General features: G+C 39.0%; 1 protein-coding gene across 6 annotated transcripts; it reads left to right on the forward strand.

Moving 5' to 3' along the window:
* Positions 1 to 7: 7 nt before the first annotated feature.
* GSDME (gasdermin E) lies at positions 8 to 24969 on the forward strand. 6 transcript variants are annotated; one of them, XM_085307588.1, is made up of 13 exons: positions 8 to 146; positions 234 to 317; positions 930 to 1043; positions 2945 to 3127; positions 3513 to 3743; positions 4861 to 5053; positions 12563 to 12734; positions 13785 to 13905; positions 18397 to 18585; positions 20351 to 20478; positions 20595 to 20781; positions 22182 to 22255; positions 23644 to 24969. In XM_085307588.1, exons 5-13 carry the CDS (start codon positions 3533 to 3535, stop codon positions 23884 to 23886), a joined length of 1518 nt encoding a protein of 505 aa, XP_085163714.1. In that variant the 5' UTR covers positions 8 to 146; positions 234 to 317; positions 930 to 1043; positions 2945 to 3127; positions 3513 to 3532; the 3' UTR covers positions 23887 to 24969. The 6 variants fall into 6 exon arrangements, with proteins under 6 accessions (XP_085163714.1, XP_085163715.1, XP_085163712.1 ...); XM_085307589.1 differs by having other exon boundaries at positions 266 to 317; XM_085307586.1 differs by having other exon boundaries at positions 8 to 317.
* Positions 24970 to 25267: the final 298 nt, after the last annotated feature.

Consider the following 25267-nt stretch of genomic DNA (forward strand, 5'->3'; position numbering starts at 1 on the left):
GCGGCGGCTGCTGCTGCACGTTAAAGCAAAGCCTGAAGGCGCTTCCACGTGCCAGGCTGCTCTGCGGCCCTCCGYGGTCTTGGGGGCCGCCCTTTAGAGCATTCCCTGGCGACCTGAACTGGCAGTCCGTGCGCTAACGTTATTTGGTSGTTCAGTTGTCACCCTCTTCACAGATTCCCTGTCCCCCGAGAGCTCTGCGCAGTCCCGTGTTATTTTTTTTTTTTCTTCTAAAGGATTTCTTGTTTTGTTGTGTATGTGTATACAGGACGTAGGAGATACTGGACAGCTGTTCAGAACCTGCTTTTCTGCTGGCAAAGGTAAACTGTGACTTCATAAAATGTTTCTCTGGGTCTGATAYTCCAGCATACCACATTAGAGAGCTGTGATAAATGTAGGCGGATAAATGTAAGATTTGTTTTGCTTAACTAAACAATGAAGTTGCTTGGAACAACCTTACTCGATCTCATCCTCTTCATTGAATGCTTCTCCTGTAACCCAGATTCAGGCTGATTTTAAATTCCTTGGTTGGCAGAGAAAGTTATTCTGCTTCCTTTTCTGCCTTCACACCGAGCTGTCAGCCTGTAAGAATGAATTCACTCTGTCAAGCTTTTGCTGCCAGSTTTGATACCTTCCCTTCTAATTCTGCCAAACCAAGCACAAAACTTTCAGAGCAAGAAAATTGGAAAGGCAGAGCCTTCTCAGTGCGGTGTCTGTAACCATGTTGTCCACTTGGTCTGGATGGCTTTGGTCCTGGTAGCTGCRCTAACTTCCTGCTGTTGAGTTATGGCATTTAAATGCTCTGTGGCTTAGTTTGGAGAACCAGTGGGGAAAAAAAAAAAAAAAAAGGGAACTCGGGTGAATTTTCAGAATTTCTGTTAAAGGCATATAGACATAAAGAGCAATTTGCCCAGAATATTATTGCTTTGCAGGTACTGCTGCACCAGCAAATATGCTCCCTGCAAAGATGTTCCCAACACAGCAAATTATAGGAGACATTAATATTGTCATTCTGTGGCTAAAGGCAGTGCCATCTCCCCTGTCTGGTGAGTCTCAGCAGTTTCATTAGCAAGCTGCGATCCTTCMGAGATGTCATCTTTGCTAGTCAAAAGCGTGGTAACTGAGTGAAGACRCAAAACAAGCCATCGTGCATCAGAAAAAAGTTTTATAGAATGGTGWTACTTGTTTTTCTCATGAGGTGAAGTTGATCTAGTGAATGAGTAACAGCTAAATCATAGCAACTGATTTTTGCAATTTCTCTTATAAACGCCTTCGAAATTAATGGGGCTTTCTGCCTTCGTAGGGCCTGCCCATGTTGTATGTACTGATAGAGTCAGAATGAGTAAAGGATAACATAAAAACCAGAAATGTTGGAAGAAGGTTACATTTCCTGGAGAAGAGTGACTAATGCAGAGAATGAGAATTTTCTTGATGGTCCCCTCCATTACAAATCAGTCATCTGATTGGTTGCAAAATACAGCATCATGAAGAAGAAGTCACAGGAAAAAAAAAGGATTTTTTTTTTGCTGCTTTCTGCTGCTATTGAGATGTTGTGTTCTTTAGAGATATAAATGGAGCTGCACAGACCATTCTGCTTAAAGGGTTCTCACTGGGATGGAAACTGGGGAAATTTAAGGAGGAGAAATTTAAAAATGCAAAAATCAATCTCAGTTTAAAGTTTAGGAAATGGTTAGAGAATGAGAAAGTCAGGGGAAATATTCCCCTGAAGTTTGAAGTGTGTGGCAAGTGTGTTGCAACCACAATCGGTAATGAAAGCCCCAGAAGACTTTTCAGTAAAATGTTACATGAYTTCAGCCTTGTTCAAATCCTTTCCATGCTGGTGTTGCTGAGAAATAATCCTTTACTAACTGCTTAGCTTACATAGGGAACTAGGAAGAGGCCATAGAGTTTTCATAAGTAGATAGATACCTCAACATGAAYTGGTAAATACTGTGTGAAGTACTTTCTGAAGTGGGATATAGGAAAAACTAATGGAAAGCTAAGTTTCTATCTGCAAAGAGGGTTTTTTTCTTCCCTCTCACAGATACTAAAGCATGAACATTGTGGTCAATCACTGTTTTTACTCAGTTTTTCATTTTCTCGCAATAATCATGAGGGCCCACAGCAGTATCTTTGATTGCTCGAAGCCTGTCCTGCCTTACTTTGGTCCATATTTGTAATTGACAAATCTAACATCTCTGTGGAGCAGGACAGGTAATTAAAGGAGAATGAGCAGATACGTCATTTCAAAGAAAACAGATGGACAGCGAAGACATTTAGTATTCTTACTTGAACTTTCCAGTGTCAGCTGGGGGATTGAAAGGAATGCTGTCGACTTGAAAAGAAAGATTTAATTCTGGCAATATCATTAGATAGAGTAACAGTTGAAAAACTAAAAAATACCTATATATTTCAAGATTAAAACTTCRTTTATTAGAATTGCATGTTTAGCACTTCTTTGTGAATGGTTACTTTTTGCTATTTACTCTGTGAGTTCAGTCAATTTCCCTTATTGAAAAWGTTTGCTGTAAATACAGCAAAATTAATTGCTTGGAATAAAGGAAACTACACAAAGAAGAGATGCCAGTATTTTTAAGGCAAATTTAAAAAATAGAGTATGATAAGGTAAGTAGCATTTTAGCAGTAATAAATAACTGTTGCAAGCAGCATGTTTGCAATTTACCTGTAGTTATGCTAGTGGGTAGTAAAGATTGGAAAACACTGAATGTAAAAAGAAAGGTTCAGAAGGTAAAAATGGGCTGTGACTTTCCATGGGTGTAGTTCAGAAAGACAGCTTAGTCACAGATCAGCTAATACAAATTTTTATTGCTTTTCATAGAATGTTTTTATTGTCACTAGATGTGTTCACTCACTGTTATCATGAAGATAATTTGCATGAATAACATTCACTTACCTTTTATAGATTAAGGTAACTTTGTATTGGCAGGAAGGTAATAAAAGAAGGATTCTGTGTGGAGGCAGGAATCTTCTGTCATTGCATCTGTGTTCTTGTGATCCCAGAGAGTGTCTGCAGGGTGCTCATTAGTTGATGCTGGACTTACGTCAAAGGTTTTCCTCAGAACTTCAGGTAAATTAGATAAATTTTTCCTTTCTAACAAGTTATTTACCTGTGAGTATTCTTTGAAAGACTATTTTTGTTTTAGATTGGAGTATTTCCATTTTCACACATTTATTTTCTTTCATTATCCATATGATTGTAAATGTCATGCATGCATTATTTCTRAAACACTTAAACCTTCCGTGCTGTATTTGTAATGCATTGTTCTTTATTATTCACTGCTGCATATTTAAAATTCTAATTAAAATTCCTTTGTCTGTTATTGTAATAAGGTAGCAACCTTATTATTTTTGAATAAGTTATTGAGACTCTTGATTCCCAACTCACAGTATGGAAGGTGGAGTGAAAACACTTAACTTCTGCAAAGAGCTCTTGCAGGTTGTAAATGTAAATATTTATACTTTCCAACTGTAGTTATTTAAAAATAATCTTTCAGGCTTTAAGTGATTCTCAAAGATGTTTGCCAAAGCAACAAAGAATTTTGTGAGAGAAACTGACAGTGGAGGTGACTTGATTCCTGTCTCCCAGTTGAATGCCTCCGACAAGCTACAGCTTCTGAGCTTAGTTACAAAGAGGAAGAAATTTTGGTGCTGGCAGAAGCCCAAGTACCATTTCTTGACGGTCACATTGGGTGATGTGCTTACTGAAGACAAACCTATAAAACCAGGTAAAGCCATACTCAGAGAGCAGTACTGCTGCAGATAAAAAGAATGCAGAGCCTAATCTTTCTTCTTACTGTTCTCAGTCATGTTATTTGAGGGATGTTCTCTGTGCTTAGAAATGGGCTGACTAGGTATTTCTGCACTTGACTGTTCATTTTGCCAAAAATAATACTAATAAATGTTCATTTTTTTTAAATGTGTTTTGTCTAGAGAGACTAGTGCAGTTGAGTGCTGAAGGTTGTCAAGCTCTACAGTACTGCTTTTTAATAACGGTGCTCTCTGCTCTCTTGGGAGCGCCTCTGGGACATCTCTTGTGGATTCCAGCATGAAACTGTACTGTGGTCCAGGTGAAAATGCACTGGGCAAACAGTGCTTTGTTAGTGACAGCAGCCCAGGGGTGCTTGTAGAGGCAAGGCCAAGTGAGTTTTACCGCTAGTCCRTTTCTTCTTGTACAGGCTGGTAAAAATAGCTGACCCTTGTGCTTCTTTCTTCATCTAGCTGCACCAGTCCTGCCCAAGTCATAAGAGTAACGATYTATACGAAGTCTGTATTTCTGGGCGTGTCATAATTCCTTGCAGGAAAATAGATCAGTCCTCAGGTATAGTTTTTTAATTGTTAGCTAGCTTGGAAGAACAGCTGATTCTGAGTCTGTTCTTTTGTATGTATGTATGTGAGATTCAGAATTTGTTTTAAACCAGTTAGGTGCTTCCATTGGTTTTCAGTGAGCTTTGAGACAGGCTTATAATGAGATACCTCAAGGTAATGGAAAAATGTAAAGCCAACTATGCAAGCAGTTCTGCTTTGTAGGTTTTCTTTGTGGTCAGAATAAATTTCTAATATGCTTTCTAAGTTTTCTGTAGCACTTGAGGTTAGCATTTTAGTCGTAATTTGTTTTCCTAAAATGGCAAAATAACAAAGATCAGAGGGGCAAAGATGATGAAAATATGGAGGAAGCAGAAATAAGAATTGCAGAGCAATGGAAGTCTTTACTTACCTGCTCAGTACTGTTCCTTGCTTTCATTAACTGTTCAAATTTCCTATAAGTTTTTTGGGTTTTTTCAGTTGCTTCTGATKCTGTTTCTTTGTCTTCACATGTTGAAATTACTTTTATCATGTTCCCAGTAATCGTGGAGTCTGACTTTGTGAAATATATGGGGAGATTTGAAGATTTTGTTCACGGAAGTATTGATACTTCATTTGGAAAGATCAGCCTGGGAGCCAGAGGGAAGGGCTATGTGGAAAGCCAGTCTTCCTTTGGAAACCTGAGGAAGCAGGAGATTGATTTGCAGCAGCTTATGAAAGACGTCAAGGGAAGGTATGTTTTTAATGTTGGCTTTGCAAAGGCCAAGAAAGATTACTGAACTTAGGTTAAGTAAAAGACTGGTGCTAGGTGTCTGAGCAATTAATTTCTTTGGTGTTATCACAGTTGAATTACTTCTCTCATAAACTCTCATTTTCGAGCACATGAAATTTCCTATAAATCATAGTACCAAAATGAAAATTTCCAACTTCTTGAAAGCTTGGCGGTCAGATCTTTCCCTTGCATTTTAAAAACATCTCACTGCTGTTTCATCTTATGTATTTGCATGAATTACTGTGTGGAATAAGGGTCAAATCCTTTTCCCCTTGGGGGACTGCATTAAATTAACAATCTGGAAGAAAAGGGATTGGTTTCTCTCTGTTACTGGGGCAAATGCTATGGAAACTGAATTCAGAACTACCAATATTCTTGTAAGCAGGCTTTATAGTTGCTTCTTTTTTGTGAGAGACTATGCTAGACAGTGGAATTATGTGCTGAGAGGAAAGAATGGAAAAGATGAGCACTGTGGTKTTTACATGTTCAAATAGTTGAACAAAAGTTGGCTTACAGAACTATTGATCACTATTTTGCAGAATAGTAACTGAGAAAAACAGATATTCCAAGCTCTAACCTTAATTTTCCAAGATATCCAAGACTTTCTGTTCTAGTCTGAAATGTGATTGACTTAAATTTTGCAGTAAGACAGACATAGACAGAAGCCTATTTGGCAACCAGCTGACAGTCAAGGGTCTACTCTGTATTGCAGTTCCTGATGCATATGGGAGTTGAGGGTGGTTAATATGTGACAGCATTGTAYCCTAGATCTGTAGAAGGTGGCGTAATACATTTTAATAGCCTTTGCTAATAATCTGATGGTAAAGATGATGATAGCTTGTAGTTATCCGTGCAAAAGTTGTCTGAAGGTGTTTGCATTTTCTTTAATTAAGGGGACATTCTAGAAATAATCAGTGTTCCGTTTTCACAAGAGCAATTGCCCTTYGTGCTGTTGATCACAGGCATTCACAAGTCATCAAACCTGGTTTTTAAAAGGCATCTTGCTGTCTTTGTACTAAATGCCATATTAAAAACAGATAATGCTGGGATTGATGTGTGTACCAGGCCTGTAAAATTAGCATGCATCTGGTCATGCATGCAATCAGGATTTAAAATTTTGTTTCSAACAGTGGATAGAATGCTATAGAAAACGTAGGTTAATAGATTTACACAAGTCTAAATATAAAATGTAAATATGAGTTGTGTTTTTTAAGGATAGTGTAATATTGTTAAAATACATGTTTTTGGTGTAAGAATCTGAAAGAGATCAGTGAATCACCTGCGTGCCAGACTGAGAAGGACTGAGATGCTGACTTCATGTGAAGAAGATAAGTAGACACGTAAGGCCCGCTGGGTTGCTTAATAAACGTGGCAATGAAACAGCTCAGTTTAATGTTTGTGCCCCTGTATACAATGAGCTAGTCCTTTGTTTATGGAAAAAATGCTCATAGATTATTAAAGCTTATGATGCAAAGTGTATAACTGATAACCAGTCAGTTTGACTATTTATTTATTTATTCATTCAAAGTAAGGTTGAAGCTCACTGAAAATAATGGCACTTCCTTACAAATGAAATTYCAGTTAGTCATTCATAAATATTCCATGATTTGTGATGGCTCTTATTCCTAGCTTCGAGCTTTCATCTCATTCATGGAGCATCGGTGGTGGGGGAATAGGAAACATTCAGGAATGGTGGTGCCTAGAAAGGAGTGATTTTAAATACAAAACAATATGATACCAAGGGGATGTTGAACAGTCAGCTTTGTTGAGAAGAGAAAGGGCTCTTTTCATCTTCTTTTATCTAGTGAAACACATTGCATGTCAGATCAGTTGTTGTTTCGTTTGTTGTTTCTAGGTGTAACCTAACTAAACTGTACTTAAATGTCGTTCTTGTTTTTGGCTATTAAAGTTACTGATAAATAGCAGAAGAATTAAAAAAAAAAAAAAAAAAAAGAAAGCTGATGCGATTTCTAACCAAGTCATGTGAGTCTTAAAGTTCAGAAAGTTGCAAGTGCTGGATGTCATCAAATCAGTTTTCTGTCACTTCTTGTGTAAAACTTGCAAAGGAGAATTCTACTAATCTTTTAACTAGATTCCAGATGCAGCATTTTCTGTTTTTCAGAAAAAAGGTGACAGTTGAAGGATGCGAGCTGAGATCCCTTCTGAAAACTTGCCAAAATGGTGACTTCTTAAATACAGAACACACTTACTAATACAATCTGTATTACAAAAACATAGTCAAATGATACTTTTAGGTGTATGAATTTTATGTATGTTATGATACATTATTTTTGCTTTTTSTATTCTGTTTTGCATGCTAATTCACAGGTAACTGTAACATATTAATTTTAGGGCTCAGTCCTACATTTTAAAATTGAAGAGATTGTTCTGGGCTTAAGAGTATGTCAGGTTTAGCTCAGTTGGTTAGAGCATGGTGCTGCTAATGCCGAAGTTGCAGGTTCAGTCYCCATATGGGCTGTGCTGAGGGTTGGACTAGATTATCACCAGAGGTCCCTTCCAACCTGACCGTTCTATGATTCTCCCCTCCAGTAGAAATGGTTATAGGGAGGATATAATCTCTTTAGTTCTCCTAGATTAACAGTTCACTTGTTTGTATCATTTCACTGAGTTGGCATTAAAAAGGGATGGTTGAAAGACATTTTTATGGTATTGTATGTTCTTGCATATTGCACTTTAAGATGCATTTTCAAAGATTCAATCAATTTAAGACAAAAGTGGACAATATTAGGTGCCCATTCTTAATCTAAGTCCAGTGGAGATTCGGCCCGTTAACCTAACTGTGTGCTCTCCCTGTTCTTACTGTCTTGGCCTGTCAGGGCATGTTTGAAATCTCAAACACAAATCTTTCGTTATTTAATAAAAAAAAAAAAAAAAAAAGTGAGCATGTATTTGTAGGACAAGGTAACCATTCACCATTTTTCCCTCAGAGGTGTTGCATGAGTTACATGAACTTATGGAATGTTATGACACAGGACTGAGTAAAACTGGTTTTGTGTGTCTGTGATTTAAAAGTAAGGAGGATGCTGAATAGAAAATAGAGGAAATATCTGTCACTTGTGCTCACAAGCGTCTCTTGTTCTTGAGGAAGATGTTCTGTGGAATAATCACCTTACAGGTGGTTCTGCAGGAAAATTGTGAAAYGCTGTCACTCGTGGATAATTTAGGCTGATTAAAGTATGTGCAGCCAGAAAAGTGTGCTGACCTTAGCGTGGGCGTGAAGTGTACTCAGAGTTGCGAGCGTTCTTTTTGGTAGTCGTAGTAAATTGGTAAGTGCCTCGCTTTGAGGATTTCCGGATGCATTACTGAGACATCTAGACTGGATTTGATGGAGAAGTGGTTCTAGTTTGTCTTCCTTGTGGATAGTCCAGTCAGAGATTCTGTGCGTGAAGGAAAGGCTCGGTGTCTCAGCTGTTGGTTTTAGACATGTCATCTGCAAGAGCCAGCTGTACTGCCAGATGCCATCTGTTTTCTCTTGCCTTCTGTTGGTTTCTTTTTCTTTCTCCTTTAGTGCTTCTGAGCTGCAGCATGTTGCCTTTGTCCTTATTTGTTCTCTGCTTCTTTCTTTRTGCAAGGAGAAAAAAGTTAAATAAAAATGGAGGAAACCTTCTTTGCATTATAGGATAGTGGAAGTCTGTAATMTGATTAAATGTGAGCAGAGTAAGACCAAAACTCTGAAGAAATTTCTTTCCGTTCATATTTGGCCCGTAATGCTCTTGGCATAGCAAATCCTTGACCTCAAGAAGGCTATTTAAAAGGAGCTAAGATTTGAACAAAACTCCTTAATCTTTATTTTTTAAATGGTCTTTATTTAGACAGTTTTGTAATCTGAGTGTTGATAATGGGATTTAGGAGTACAASCTCTCATTGTGTTTTATAGTGTCTCCTTTTGAACATTTCAGCTCAACTTTTCAAAGGTGGGGAAGAATGTAGTAACATCCTGTAGGCCACACAAGACAGTTGAGGGCTCCCATACAGTAAATTGTGAAGGAGATGGGAAGACTGATGCTGGTAGAGCAGAAATAAGAGCTCTGAAATGTGACCTGTAGAATAGAAAAAGCACTTCCTGGTGCCTGTGTATGGGTATTTTTAGCCATTTAACTCAACCATCTTGTTGTTCTTGATATTCAAATTGTTATTGTAGCAAACAAGTTCAGCCCTTGCAAAAGTACACTCATAGATTCAGCAACCATTGCCCCTCAATATTTTAAGCCCTATTCAGGCTGTTGAACTTTAACCCTTTTACATTTTGCCCTTGATGCCTATTTGCAAAGATAATTTAGATAAGCTAGGTATTTATTTACCTCACGTTGTCTTCTGTTTGAGTCAGCATCATGTGCTCTCCTATGGGAAGAGCAGAGGGTTTTGCCTTCCGCAAGCTGTGCCCCAGTGATGCCAGCAGTGTGCTTGCACACCACACTAGGGTCTAGGGAGTTTTATTGTAGGCAGCTGAAYGGCAGAGCTCTAGGGGAGAACATTCAACTGTGCTGTCCTAAAATAAAAGATATTTTTAACTATGGGTAAGGATATGTGATTTTAAACACTCTGTCATGTGGTCATTAAAGTTAGTGGGAACAGGCAAGCATTTCTGCCCGTGTTCATACCTAAATACATCCCACTGAAGTCGCTCGTATCTTGGGCCTGAGGCGCTGGCCACGTCCCTGCTGCACCGTGCAGCAGACCCCAAGTTACGTCCGAGACTGTGCGGTACCTGCAGGAGCGCTGCCTCGGGGCCAGGTGAACAGCTCTGTACCCCCACGGTGTCAGTGCCGCTGCGGTGCTACGGCGGCTCGTTCAGCACCGCCTCCCTGCACCTCGTTGCAAGTGGAGCCGTGTCACCTGTGGCGTTCGCTTTGCAATGCTGCCGTTAGTTGCTTAGCTTGACTTCGGAGTCAGAGCATGAAGGAATCTGAGCCAGGCTCATCTCCAGTCGGGTACTGTAGAATTAAACGGAAGAAAAAAATCTCTGGATTGTTTTGGTTGTTCATTTTTGTAGGATTTTTAAATCAGATTTTTAAATGCCTTTTAAGTTAATGCTAGTTAGGATACAACAAATCACTATTTACTCTGTGGTTTTGTACCTTCTGTTGGTCTTGTATGTTTTATTCTTAACTTTTGAGGATACCCCATTGAGTCTGTCATCCTGTAAAGCAGGTAAAAAGTAGTTGATACGAGAGCAAGTAACAAATTGCTATTGTGCATCTTCATTGTATTTCTTCCCATGTGGATTCTTTGGTTGTGTGTTAAAACTACAGGTTCCCYGGGCCTTAATTATATTTTCAGGATACTTAGCACCCTTCTTCAGAGTTACAAATAATTATTRTGAATTATGTAATAGGCATGATCTGTTAAAAGATATTGTGATAATTTATGGCTGCTGTTCTTAGAAGTTCCTGCCAAACTGCAATGTTTGTGATCATTTGACAATTCTTCAATTTTTGCTTGCTCCAGAGATTCCAAGCATAAAGCATGGCTTTGCACCAAAAGGAAAAAAAAAAAAAAAAGTTGTATTAATAATCCCAGGAATGTTTGGGGTGCTTTACTACTGGCTTTTGCACTGCTTCAGAGGTATTTTTGTTCTCTTGTTTAAACAATCAGCCTTAAGTTTTTCAGACAGTTCATTCCAAATGATTGAACTTTGATATAAGCGCATAACTCTCCAAAGATCAAAAATTGCCTCAGGATATTTTTAATTTAATAAAGAATCAAGTTGACGTCTGAGTTATACAGACTCTATAAATCCAGAACCCTAGAATCTAATAAATCTAAAACTTTTTAAATTAAAAAGCTGAAGATATGGAGATATCTTGATTTAAATAAATTGGAATCAGAACATGTCTTTCTATCATATTTTGGGGGAATTGGCATTTAGCCCTATGAATAGCCATTTACAGTAAATTGGAAAAGACTGAATAACTTCAGTCAGGGACAGAAATCTTTTAATCTTCTAACTGCCTTGCTAAAGTTGTCTGTTAATAGAAAATACGACATCTCATCTGAGCACCTCCAATGGGTATTTTGCAAAAATATGGTATAATTGGCACATTTTAATCAATAGAATGCAGTTAGCAAGTTGCTTTAACTGTACCAGACACTCTGTTACTGACCCCAGAAGATACAGTCGTGAATTTTGTCATCTTTTCCTAGAAAATAGTCCTCTCTTCCTGGAACCTAATTTTCTTACTTCTGCTCATTCTAAGCACCTAATTGTAGGAAGAACTCTAGTAGCATTTAAACTTGTATTGAAGTATGTTGTGTGGTGGGGATAATTTGTTAAATTGGATGCACAAAGAAAAGAATTGAGGTCCTTCTCCACCTCGCCTCCCCAGCTCCCACACACTGCTTTTTTTTTTTCTTTTTTTTTTTTTTTTTTTTTTTTTTTTTTTTTCTTTTGACTGGGACAGTCCTTAGTTTTGAATTGTGAGATTATAGATCTGAGTACAGATCACAGGTGTTTATAGCAGATGACTTTTTAGTAGTCTTCTCCAATCTTAAGATCCATGAAATCTTTTCCAGCCTTTTGAAGTACTTTGTTAAGTTGTTAGTGGTTCCGCTCAGCCAGTTTATGTTTAAAGGGATACCATTACACATCAGTAGCAAGCTATGGGRACTGGAAATGAGACTGCCTTCTTTGTGTGCTGTTTCTCCCTTAAGAAAAATTCTAGTGACTCAGAATTTGTAGCAAGAACTTGGGAATTTGGGAGCAGTGTGTCCAGGCCCAGTGCTCATGCGCCTTTAGAGGCCAGGCCAGCTTTCCTAGTGATGGTGCCTCAAGCGGTCATAATCCACAGAGAGCTTGTTTGTCAGGACTCGGAAGCAAAGGAGCCCATGTCAAGCCCCTCTTGAGAAGCACCTGATGACATACCTACTTCAAGCAGAAGGAGACTTCCCGTAGAAAGGCAGGAATAGGAGGGCTGAATGGGGAAGAGGAGCAAATCAGTGAGACAAATATTTGCTTGACAGGGCTGGAAAGTGCCAGGGAAGGGAGACTAAGACTGGGAGCTGTGGGCAGCTAGCTGGTGTCCTCTGAGAGTGGAAAATAGCAGGAAAAATAGATGAAATGAGACTGGGGAGCTGACTGATTGTGGGACAAAGCTGAGATGAAGGAGGAAAGAGAAGAAACTTGAGGACTTGAACTGGTCAGATAAGAGACAGAACTGCAGAGACATTGTACAGAAAAGAGGGGCATGGTTACAAAGGGAGAAACTCAGCAGCCTTGTAAGGCTGTAATTGCTGTATTTCCTAACATCCGATAGCTTGACTTTGCCACTCTAAATCACTCCCTTGCTACCAAAAAACAACAGAGGACATAATTTTGAGGAGGTTGCTCATACAGAAACCATTGTTATTTTACAATAAAAGCTTATTCAAAGGTTGTTGTTTGAACAATTAAGCAAATGTGTTTTGTCAGTTCTAGTATTTATGTTGTTACTGGTGTCTTTTTTATTTCAGAACAATAAATCTAAACAATAGTTTACTGCAACAAGTAATAGAAAGAAAACATGAAGTGCTCTGCATCTTGAGAGAAAAGATAGTAACAACTCAAAAGTGTATGATATCTGAACATATCCAAACAGAAGAGAAAATCAGTGGCGTCCTGGGATGCAGTACAAAAGTGGTAAAGGTAAAAGTTACTAAAAATCTGCAAGGAATAGTACATTTTTCTAGTTAAACCTGCAGATTATCTGAGGAAAAAAAATTATGATTTCTCCAAATGGATTTCAGGGTATTCTTTTTTTTTTCGTGACAAATTGTGTCAATTGCAAGAATTCGTTGCACTGCTTAGCTGTGAGATTTCAAAAAGGTAAAATGTTTTTCCTCTTAACCTCACTGACTAAAGGTGCTAGCTTTTAGTGTGAGCCTGGAATGTGGTTTCCATCAACACTCTMAAATTGTGGTTCAGTTCCTATGTACATTCCTGCCAAAAGCAGAACATCAAACAAACAGATGTAACAATTCAGTGAAAATTAAAGAGCAAAAAGCATTGCTGAAACAAATTCATTTGAAAAGCCAAGTGATTCATCAAAAATGTCTGCAGTRTCTCCTGAGCTTTAATATTTATTGAGAAGCTATTCGTTTGTGGTCAGGGAAGAGGGGTTAGTTTGAGGACATTAATTTGAGGCATTATGAGGACGTCTGAAAAAATTGCCAATGATTTGAGAAAAAGTTACCAAAGTCCAACATATGCTTGTTTGTTTTAAATTTTTAAAGCTGCAGATGAATCAATTCTATGTACAGGGAGTCTCAATTGGCAGAAATCTGGGAAATGCAGTTCCATGGCCCTCTGTGCCAATGTCACCTTCCTGGTGCCAGTCTCTGGATGGGCAGAGGATGTGTCAGGATAGAAGAGGGTAGGTCAGGACACTGAAGTGGGTGCCAAATTCCTCTTGACACAGTGTTTGAGTCATGTGTAGCAGAAGTGAAAACTGTGCCTGGAGCTCAACTTTGTACTAAAACGGGGTAGCTGAGAGTCTGACTCTATCATGGTACCTCTTCCTTGCTACTGATGATGTGTTGTGTGTGTGTGTTTTTTWWTWWTTTTTTTTTAAGATGTCAAATATCACATGTGCTTTAGTCGGATGTTGTGGAGAACAAAACATTCTCTTAAATCAATTTTGTGCTTAAACTATACAATAACTGAATCCAATAAATGATGAGTAAATCTGTCCTCTAGGTTTCAGTGAGTGAAAATGGAAGTATGATAAAGGATTCTAGCGTGATCCTTGAGATTCCTCCAGCTACCGTTATTGCCTATGGTATAATTGAACTGTATATAAAGCACAGTGGCCAGTTTGGTAAGTAGAAAGCTCAATTTGTGTGGCATGTAGCTCAGCTGTGGAAAAGAACTCTCTCTTGAGCAATACTTTTATTTCCTAATATGACAGTGTTGTGTGATTTCCATTGCCTTGGTAGTTACTTGCACTGCTGTAAAAGCAGCAATGTGAAAAGCTGGTTATTTGATTCARTAATGCTTTTTCACAAATTTACATAAATCATAGACTCACAGAATAATTTAGGTTGAGAAGGACACTAAGCCCCAGCTAAGAGCAGGGGCCTACCTTTGAAGTTTGATCTAACTTCAGAGTTAGATCAGGTTGGTCTTGGTCTTGTCCCGTCAAGTTTTGAGTATTTGCAGAGATGGAGATTCCAGAACCTCTCTGGGCAACCCTTTCTCCTKTTTGACCACCAGCACTATTTACTTTTTTCCCCTTAATATTTAGTCAGAATGTTAGTTGTAGCTTGTCTGTTGCCTCTTATCCATTCATCATACACCTTTGAGAAGGGTCCGTCTCTGTTTTCTCTATATACTTCCCTTACGTAACYGTAGAGAGCATTAAGGTCCTCCCCCCTCCCCTTGCTATCTCTTCTCCAGTCTGAACAAACCCAATCTCTCAGCTGCTTTTCATACCTGAAGTTCTCCAGCTTGCAACCATCTGGGCAGCCATTCACTGGACTTGCACCAGCATGTCGGTGTCTTTCTTGTATTCAGGAGCCTAAAGTTGGTCACCACAGTCCAGATGCAGACTCTCAAATGCTGAATAACAGGGGAAAATCACTTCCATCGATCTACKTGCTGTGCTCTTGCAAATACAGCAAAGTATGCAGTGAGCCTTAAGGGCACACTGCTGATCGTGTCAAGCTTGTCCATCAGGATCCTCAGTCTTTTTCTGCAAATTTATTCCTAGACAGCTGGCTCACAGCCTGTGCTGTTATCCCTACCAGTATCTAAGGTGCAGGCAGTGAACTGGGTCTGTAAACGCAGTCAACCAGGGATGTTTAGATGGGAACAATCATGTTAAGAAAAAAAATGTTAATATGGTGTAGGCCTGAAATTGAAACTTTCYTGTCTATTTGACATTTTCATGTATAGATTGTTCTCAAAGTGGTTGCAGAAAATGTCCCCATCCTATTTTCTTGGCTTTGGGGGGAGAAAAGATGGTAGCTCTGCTTTGATGCATCATCTAGGTTTTTCTTTCTTGCCTATCATCAATCGAAGTCTCAGACCTAAAGCAGATCTCAGGGGATGTTATGCAAGAAGGAAGGAAATCAGATGGACTGTGTAGGGCTGGAAGCTGAAAAGGACTAATGTGGAGAGAAACAAGAGATACATTGAAGAAATAATTGAAGTGATACTTGAAGGTAGGATGCACTTCCTTTGGAAAAGAAATGCAGGTGATACTGTACATCCTTCTCTTTCAATGGACTTCTGAGGTTAAGGTACTCTWTAGGTCAGGAATATAAATAAACATCATGTAACTTGTAAATAAACTTTTAGAAATTGAGAATTCCCCTGACACGAGGTGAATACAGAGATACACTAGAGGTCATTGACTTCGCAGTCATAATAGAACTGAGTAATCAGAGTAATTAGAACTGAGTAATTCAGAGTAATCAGGTGCAAGTAAGGCTATCAGATTACATAGGTATGTAACAGACAGCCTACTTACGTGATTTCCAGATAGAACTTCTTATGACCTGCTGGCTGTGTTCCTCTTTGCTTTTGCTACTTTTGCCCTATTCTGTTTTCGTATTTAATTTTCTAATATTTAGGCTCAAAAAACCTGTCTTATTTCATCTTTATTCGTTGGAACTCATAAACAACATATATCTTCCCTCCTTTTTTTTTTCTTTTTTATTAGTACTATCAGTCTTCTCTTACCTCAGTGTCAATGACAAGTCAAAGGGAAAATACTAACACCCCAACTAGGTATTTGCCACCAAGAATAAGTATGGCAAAGCCTGGCCTTCCCACTTCTTTCTGTCTGAATAGTGGTCAGTCTCTGTTTATGGCAAYGAAAATAGCCTCCGAAGTTAAATTCGGAGACTAGTGTGGTCCTTTATGATGGCTCTGCAAGTGGCCAACAGCAGGTGTAACATAATGAATTTCTTTCACATATAACTATGGAATAAGATGCATATAAGTTTTCTTTGTTCCTTTTTCTTTGCCACTGAGAGTCAGTGCTTGAATTATTCAGTAACCAGTAGTGGTATATAAACCTTCCTAAAAATATCCTGACTAATGTGACCAGGTATTCTTGGCCATTAAAAAAAAAAAAAGAAGAAGAAGAAGAAGAAAAGAAGGTCCAATCTGTTATTAATTCTTTTATCACAACGTTTTCTTGTAATCATTCTCTGTGTCTTTGATTTCTACAGGCTAATTTTCCGTTAGATGTAAAAGCTGCTCCTGTTAAAGGCTTTGCAGCTCTGTCTTTTCTAGTTTCACTGCAAGTTCCCTTGTTCTTACTTTACAAAACAGGATAAGCAGTAGCACCTGACCAACTTGTATTGTTCAGTTATTCTTGCATACATTTGACCTGTCCCCTCTTTTTAAGCATCTCGGTCACTTAAACAGTCCTGATTGTTTTGGCTCYACTCACAGGAATCTCTTTGCTTCTGATGATTTTCATTGATCATTTCTGGATTTCTTCTACTTCTGCTATTGATTTTGAATAGTTGACAAGATTTAACTGCATTAGTGGAGGCCTGTCATTGATCTATGTAAGAGAATTCAGTAGTGAAAATATACACAATATTGTGTATATTTTCATTTATTTCTTCTTTTTCCTTCTCTTTCTTTTAAAGAGTCTGGCAGAGTTAAAGAGGTATAATATTAAGAATTCTAATAATACAAAACTTTGAGTTCTGTATTTTCCTCTGAATTAAATCCCATTACAGGATTTAACAGTAGTGTGTCTATCTCTTAAAAATGTACACATGATGCTGTGTGCTTGTTTACCTTATTAGCATCATTCTATCTCAGAGTGCACATAGTTTGTTAGCACCATCTTTCTCCTCCAGGGAGAAAGTGAAGTTTCTCCTCCAGGGTTAATGTGAAGCCTCTTTATCARTGAAAGCAACATGAGCATGTTGGCCTTATGCTGCTTGGCTGCCATCCTGAGTCCTGTTGCTTTAGAAGTCCTTTAATTTGTGTTAATCACTTTCTGTTCCACTGAAGCTTGCTTTTCTCTGTGAAAGGTTGTGCAGACTATAGGAGTAAAAAGATTTCTGTCTGTCTTTTTTCTGTGGCAGAGATTTCTTTTTCTGCTCTCCCTTTGAAAATGCTCTTTGCTGATGGAGTGCTCTCTTTGGTTTCTCATCTGCTTTGAATGTCCTTAATTTGGTGAGACAGACTGTTACAACTACAGGAAGGTTATATTTAGGTTTTGTGCCTGGTACATGTGAGCACTGTGCTTGATTAGTTATATTTTTTYCCTTTGCTGTCAGGTATTACTTTAAAAATGATTTTTCACTTGCTAGCCTTCTCCTTAGCCTTGCTGCAAAGTGCCATGGGTACAGTTTCAAATCTTGTGTTTGAGCCATTAAAAGAACATCAGAATAATAGAGCTTTGATTATTTGTTGCATCTTTGAGACACAGTACCAGAGGCATGAGCACAGAACTTGACATTGCAAATTCCTCGGCATAACTCTTGCAAAGACTGCCTGGGTACCTTTACATGAGTCCCATGGCTTTATGAAGTGGGGGGAAGGCTATGCGGCAGTGAGAAGTCAGCAGCCCAATTTGGGCAAGATAAGGTTAACCGGTGCTTGTTTTTTCCTTTTTTTTTCCCCTTTTTTTTTTCTTTTTTTTTCTTTCAGCCTAAGGTCTAGGCAGAGAAGATAACCTGGCCAGGGATGCATTCTTTTCCTCGTGAACTTCTCTTAGAAAGACACTACACTGAAGGGTGATTCTGGTACTGGACATGGCTGGGTGAAGTACTTAAGAGATTTGTTCTGAGAAGCCCATTTTCCAGTCATCTGGAGGACTTGGGAGTAGACTTGACTCAGAGGGATCCGTTGATGACATGGCCAGAAAAAGCTCTGGGAGGGCCTTACAGAGGCCCTCACAGGTTTTTATGAACCTCAGGAAGTGTTTTTATGTCTGTCTCTACCACGAGGAGATTCTCTAGCTGGCTTAGAAAATGCAGAGAATTCTTATCTCCTTCTTGTGCACAGCATTCAGGTTGATAGTGTCTGTGAGAAGTTTTTGTATTATTTGCAGACTCTGCTACTTTAATTTACAGAAGTGGGTGTCACATTTTGTATTTGGTAACTGTTCCTCCTGACCTCTGTTTGTGCACCCGATGTTTGTGTTCTGAGCATTGAGGCCCCAGTAATGCTAGGAAGTTCACAGAGACAGCAGTTTTTGGCATTCTTTCCTCCTGGAAGAGATGAGACATGGCAAAATCACGTGCACAAACACCAGCTAATATAAACTAGCATCACATTCAGTATTTGCTTGTATACCTTCATGTTTTTTTTTTTTTTAATTGAATTTTAATTACAGAATTCTGTCTGCTGGATGAACAGGAAGGAGGTTTTGAAAGAGAGAGCACAGAAGGCTCAACTTCTCCCCATTTTGCACTATTCAGAGATGCTTCTCTTCTGTATCAACCAGATGCTGTTGATAATGAGACATACTCTGGGGCTAAAAACATCATTCCCAGTGATGCTTCCTTAAGTGTATTGAAGCAAGGTATTACCAGAAATGCTTAACATGATTACATTACAATGAGTTAAGTAACATGATAGAGGGAAATATTCTGGTATGATAATCCATAAGCAATTTTGTTAGTTCATTTTAATAGAGCTTATCAAGAACTCCTGGGGGAAGGCTTAGAAACAAAAAACATTTACTTCTGCAAACAGTTATATGCAGTGGACTGCCCCCGGGAACATGCTGAATCCCTTTGTCATAAATATGATCTTCCAAAATTAGTTTTTATGTCAGGTCTGTTACATTCCAGCCAAACTGTGTAAGATTAGTAGTGACTTATGTTTTAATTCAGAATGGGTCACTTAAGTACTGGATCATGGTTTGGAAATTGTTTTCAGTAAAGCTCCAGAGTGAAAGCTTATTTAAATCTMAAAATTCACAAGGGTACCTTCCCTCACCCTAAAGTTATCCTCACCATTTTCTGAGAACTTTGGTAAAAATCTTAGGCTGAAGAAATTAAAATATAATTTAAGTGGAAGCTTGTATATTGGTATAATAGGCCAGATGCAGCTTGCTTACTTTAAGGGTGCAGGAGGGTCAGGGTCATCCCAAGTAAAGCCATTAGCCCAGAGGAATGAAAAAGTGAAAAGTGATTCTAGGCCTCAGCACTCTGTTTTTTCATCCGTTCTTGGTATAATTCCTACAGCTGTTTCTAATGATGAATATTGCATTTGTTATCTCTAAATTTAACCGTTTGCTCATGGCTTGTTCAATAGACTAATTATGATCAAAATAGTTATTTGTTGTCCTTGTGTAATGTGGACTCATTGGAAAGGAATGAGTGCATCTCTTTATGTGGATTAAAAAAAAATACTTTTGAATGAAAGAACACTATGCCACTGTTTTCATTTATGTTTTAGCTTGACATACCTTTRTGCCTTTCTTGCTTAGAAGACTTGCAGATTTCCTTTAATTAATTAACCAGTACTATGTCTTAAAAGGACTAAAAAAAAATGTTTCTATTGAAGTAATTTAAAGTAGATTTCCTACTCTGTGTTATTGCTCTTTTATTTGGAGAGGCAGTCATACAATTGCATCAGATACAAAAAATCTGCCCATAGCCAGGCTTTTTTTTTTCTTCTTTCTTCTTTTCTTCCAGTAAAGGAATTTTTAGATATAAAAGACATCCTTAAAGAGAGTACATTTCTTGTCCAGAGTGACAGGAAGGGAAATTTCTTTTAAACAAGGTTAAGAATGCTTGCATGCCCGTATTCTTGGAATGTGGAAAAACACATTCCAGTCTTCCAGTTGGCATGGTTGACTTGAAAACTTATTTTCTTTGAGCTTATTGGTAATATGCTTGCCATAAAATATTTTGGCTTGGTAATTCATATTAACCCATGTTGAGAAGTAAGGTTATGAATAAAACTCTTCATTCTGCCTTAATGAACTTTCTCTAGAGATGAACTTTCAAGTGAGAAACAGTGTTAAAATTAAATGCGTAGTGGTTAATTCAATTAACATTAAAATATTGATAACTAAAATATTGAAAATGTTGAACACTCAGTGTTGATCCTTAGTAGCTATTTTTTTCTCGGAATTTTTGTTGATGCTTCATTGACTCATTAGGGAAATATAATGAAATGTGTTCCAGCATTTCATTATGACTTGCACAGATGGAAGTCAGGATGTCAAGATGTGGTGATAAATTAGCTATTAAAACTCATAGCAAAAATGTTAACTGTTTTTACTGGCATTTGTGTAGCAATACTTAGTTTAGCTTTTTACTGCTTTCTTGGGAAAGATCTGTCATGGTTGAAGACTCAGTTCCAGCCATTTGTGAAACTGCCAGAAGACAAACAAAGAGCTATATATAAAACCCTGTATGAACTCTTGCTCCAGGAAGAAATGGTAGCTGCTCTGGAAGATATGGTAAGATGAAGGAACTTCTGCTTGCTTCCTAAAAGTAATTTCAGAATAGAATTAGCATTCCTTATTGCACGAACATTTCTCCTTTCAAGTTACTTTTACTTACTCTTTTCTTATAGTTAGATGATATCTGCACAGGAGACAAGCCAGATCTGAAGGAGCTAAAACCTGCACAGCAGCAAGAACTAGATGACTTCTTGCAGCTCTTAGGCTGCAGATTACAGGATGAGCTATTGTTGCAGAAATACCAGCTTCAGAATGATGAACTCTTCTCAGCTGCTCACCTCCTCATCAGTGCAATCTCTGGTATGCCATGAATGAAGATAAAAGCCATTTTTTTTCCTTCTAGAAGCTGTCTCTGTGTAAAGCAGTTAYTGCTCTTTTTGAGCAGTTGGTGAGCTCAGTGAGTGTAATTTGTTCTGTTCCTTTTTATGGGGATGGTACGCTCTGCCTGATGTTCCTGGCTGTGAATTAAATTCAGTCCTCCATCACTGACAGATTTTGCTTGTAAAATACACATTCCCTCAAGATTGCTCAACTCTAGTTTCCATTGAAAGTAGGCATTTCAGTGTGGCAAGCTAATTTCTGTTCTTGTTACATGCCAGAGTTCTATGCACCTGAATATTGAGGATTACATATTAGGTGTTGTCTTCTGTGTAACAGCACATATTGAGATGCAAAGTATATTTAGCAAAAATGAATTTAACATAGAGACACTGCAATTAGAGGATTGTTTTGCTGCTACCGAWAAAGGTGGTTAAACGTAAATGTCAAACAAATGCCATCCATGCAATCTAGTTGGCACCACAGTGTTAATTAAAAGCCACCCGCAAAATCCAAGGCATATTCTTTCCTAGCTTTTTCTCCTCTCTCTCATATATAAAGCATTTGACATTATGATAACAAAAAGGAGTCCAGTGTGGTATTAGTTACATGTGGCACTGTGCAGCAAAATGTCAGTGTGCATATACGAACAGTATTCAGGTAGGAAAGCTTAACTCATTTGCAGAGATGCAAAGAAAGAGAAGACAGGAACCCACTGATGTAGTAACACTTGTCAAATGCTATCAACAGCGGGGTGCAGTTRATTGAGTGTGTTGCATTGCCACCTGGCTTTGGACATAATGTCTACTGCAAATGTCTAGGCGTAACTGAAGCTGGATCAAGAATCAAAAGCCACTTTATACCTGTTGTTTCTATTAGGAATTACAGCTTTTGAGTCATAGAGTTGAAGGGTGCCAGAGGGATTTATTCCATCTTCCTTCCCCAAGGAGAGGTCAGCTCTRTGATTCCTCTTAGATCGTGTTTTCTGCTGAAGTCAGTGCTGAGAGCAAAGAATCTTGTTTTACTCGMGGCCCAAATAATTTCTCCAGCCTCTCAAGGGCAGGGATAGTCAATGTTGGGTTTTGCACCATTGCCTGCCCCATTCTGTTCTGCAAACTGGGAGGCAGACTGTGTTTGACAGGAAAGGGGTGGATCAGCCTCTTCCAAGTGTTGCCCAGAGCACTCAGAATTGCTTTGGTTTCCTGAACACATTTCACATGGTGCTGTACCTGAAGGGCCCTCAAAAATGCATCTTGTCTTTCACTGTTCAGSAAGAGAACCCCATAACAGATCTTGCTGTTAAGAAGTACCCTTTCCAGCAGTCAGCCTGTTACAGTGCTCACTGGAAACCATCTTTCCCTATTATAATATCTCCTTTGCAGAGCTGTCTGATTACACGCTTGTCCTGCTGCGTGCCTGCTGTGATCTACAGGTTGTCCCTGTGTTGTGTTGTTTGGTGAGTAACCAAAATGTGACTGTGTRTCGTGTGAGCCCCAATAGCAGTAATTACTGTGTGTTCTGGCTGGCTGTGTTTCTTACTCAATAAAGAAGATACTCAAATCCAGTGTGAATTTCAGCTGTAGGCATTGGTTAAGCAAGATTGGAGTCTGACAGTGGCGAACAATGAGGTTAATTTACTGCAGATACCTGACTTCTAAAGCATCAATGTATTTAGAAGATTCCATGAGCGATGAGCAAAAGAAAATAGCAGCTTAGCCTTGGATTTTAATTTGCCAGAAGTTTCACTTTGGTACCACCAGTCTTTGGGCCTTGGTAAATTTTGAAGTTCCATAACTCTGAGGCCATTCATTAAAACTGCTGAAGGAACGGGGCAGGGTTGGCATTTGCTCTGAACTTTAAAGCTCAGTGACAAAAATTATAGTAAGAACCTTTAAATATGTAGAGGCAAAATGGAAAATACTGGTTGCTCAGAGTACAGGTGACAGTTAGTGAAACTGCAGTGAGTGAAATTGGGATGGGGGGAAGGAGGGAATAGGAGAGAACTTTCTCCGTAGAGTGTGCTGTAGGGCAAGCGCAGAGAGTGGGCAGATGAGCTACTGTAACAGCACTGAGTGGGTGAGAAAGGCAGCGCCCTTTCCTCTGCCGCCTTTCAGGCAGCGCCCTTTCCTCTGCCACCTTTCAGGCAGCGCCCTCTCCTCTGCCGCCTTTCAGGCTGTCAGAGGAGTAGTAACAGGTCATGACGTGACAACAGGTAACGGGTGTATCTCATTTGCTATGTCCCAGCATTAGGAACTGTTGCGTGCCCTTGCTCAGGTACTGTGGGGAAAGAGGCTGCAGCTAGAGTATAACTTTCTTCTAAAACCAACCGTATGCTCCAATTATCTGACTTCAGTCTATGGAGCAGCTCTCCCTTTATAGTCAGTAAGTCAAAAACACCTTTCTAGGCAGAGTTATGACTCATCCACCTCTGCATTCGTAGCAGGAATCTAGAGAGGCATTTGGGAGTCCCTTTAAATGGCTTCAACTTTCGATGCTTACAACGCTTACTGTAGGCTTTTACGTTTCTCTCGTACTGTAATTCCCAGCATGGGCCTGAGGGCATCCTGAGACTCAACCCCAAGGTCCAGAGAGTGGTACCAAGAGTGGAGGCAGTTATAAATTAATGGAGCATCTTGAAACATGGCTCTGGGGAGGTGAGCTTTGCTTCTGGATGAGTACATTGTACGTGCTGAGGCCAAGTAAGGGGGTTCCTGCCCTTTCACTACCTCCTAAGCACTCCAGTGGTTTTGTAAGAGAAAACCAAGCTATGTGATGCCAGGAATAGCACTGCTTGGAAAACCATTTTAACATCTCTGTGTCTCTTAATCTTTCTCATAAATACAGCCTAACATTGCTTCAACTGATGGCACCTTGGCACTGAGCAATCCTTTAGTGGCTTCCCTCGCTGACAAAGGAAGATTTGGTGTCGTGCAAAGGCTGTTTGCTTCATCGAACATTAACCTGGAAATGACAGAGTCTTCTGTAAAAGCTGTAACTATGAAAGAACCCAGATTCTTCCCACTTGTTCTTTATGTGGCACTGTATGGATTTTATGCTTTAGGTGGGAATGTACAGGAGCTTTGCTGAGTGTTCAGTTATTTATCTAGCCTGTTTTTTCTTCTGTAGCTCGGCAGTGTAGCGTTGATGTGTGTGATGTATGTCTAGTTTTAGACACACTCAGTTGAGTACTTTTGGTCCATCCAGGTGGTATGGAGATCAGCGTGCCCTAGGTATGCCTGAGGTAAGCACTCTGCATTGCCGTCAGAAGGTGTGCTACTGCCCTGCAATTGCACTRAGGAAGGTAATGTCTGCAGTGGAAAATATATCATAAGTAAAGAAGGAATAAAAGAGAAGAAGAAAAGACAAGCCTGGAGCAGAAATGGAACATAACTGTGCTGATAGTTGTTGTATCTGCAGGGCAGCAAAACCATGATTGCTTGTATTAATATGCGTGGGAGAAAACTACGAAGTACTAACTGCTTTTTGTAAGCAAGCCAAGTGTGGAAATCCAGGGCTCAGTGTATGCTTTGCTCATTTAAGACCTGATGTGCAAAATGCCTACGCTGTAGGGGAAGTGGAATGGAGGGCTCTTRGATAGGTACTTGATTAGGTTTTTATTTATTAAGTATAGTTGGGGTTTATGGATATGAATTCTGCATTGCAGAAAATAGTAAGATCTTTTTCAAAAACTAAGACTGCCTTAGGGATTATACCTCTGCACAGCATTTCTCTGTTTTCTAATAACTTTTACGCAGCAAGTTTCAGCTGTTTAAATTGCATTCTGAATTTCCCCTTTGAGATGTGATGATTCCTTTTGGTGTGTGCATATGAAATGTCCCTGTTGCACTCCACAAAAGCAATCATTTTATCTGCATGACATTTTCAGTGCAGCTGTTTTGCTTGTTTCTTTGACTAACAGCAAAGTGTTAGTTAAGCACTTTGTGCTTTGAACTATTTTGCCTTTTTTTAATCATAATTTCTGTGATCGTGTGAATGGGAAGAAAATACAGGTTCCTTCAGGTGTATGGAAGTACATGTTATACCACTAGCAGGAGTCATGTGTGTTTGTAAATGGAAAAGCCTTCTTCTACCAAGCACTACTCGTAAGTTGTCTCTGTAACTAATATATCAAAATTTTGTATTAAATATTATGTTGAAACAGTAGAACAATTAGTAACCTCATGTATTTTAATTGCCGTTGTTCCTTGTTGATTCCAGTCATTTCTCTAGCCTTGAAAGATGGTGCAAACAGGACACACAAGAGGACGTGGGCATCCATGTAGTGCTACTCTCCATGTGCTCGGATTTTCTTTATAGAGTTCTGCTCTAAGCTTTATGTATGTGCAGTATTTTGTTTAACGTCTTTCAGGATGGTCACACTGTGTCACATATGCATGGGGGCAGTTGTTTAAAYAGGCAGAAAACCCTAGATATTTTTGAGAAACTTCTGAAAAAAAAAAAAGAAGGT

Source organism: Rhea americana, unplaced genomic scaffold, assembly GCF_003343005.1.
Source record: "Rhea americana isolate MKP2758 unplaced genomic scaffold, rheAme1 scaffold_26, whole genome shotgun sequence".
NCBI classification, from domain to species: Eukaryota; Metazoa; Chordata; class Aves; order Rheiformes; family Rheidae; genus Rhea; species Rhea americana.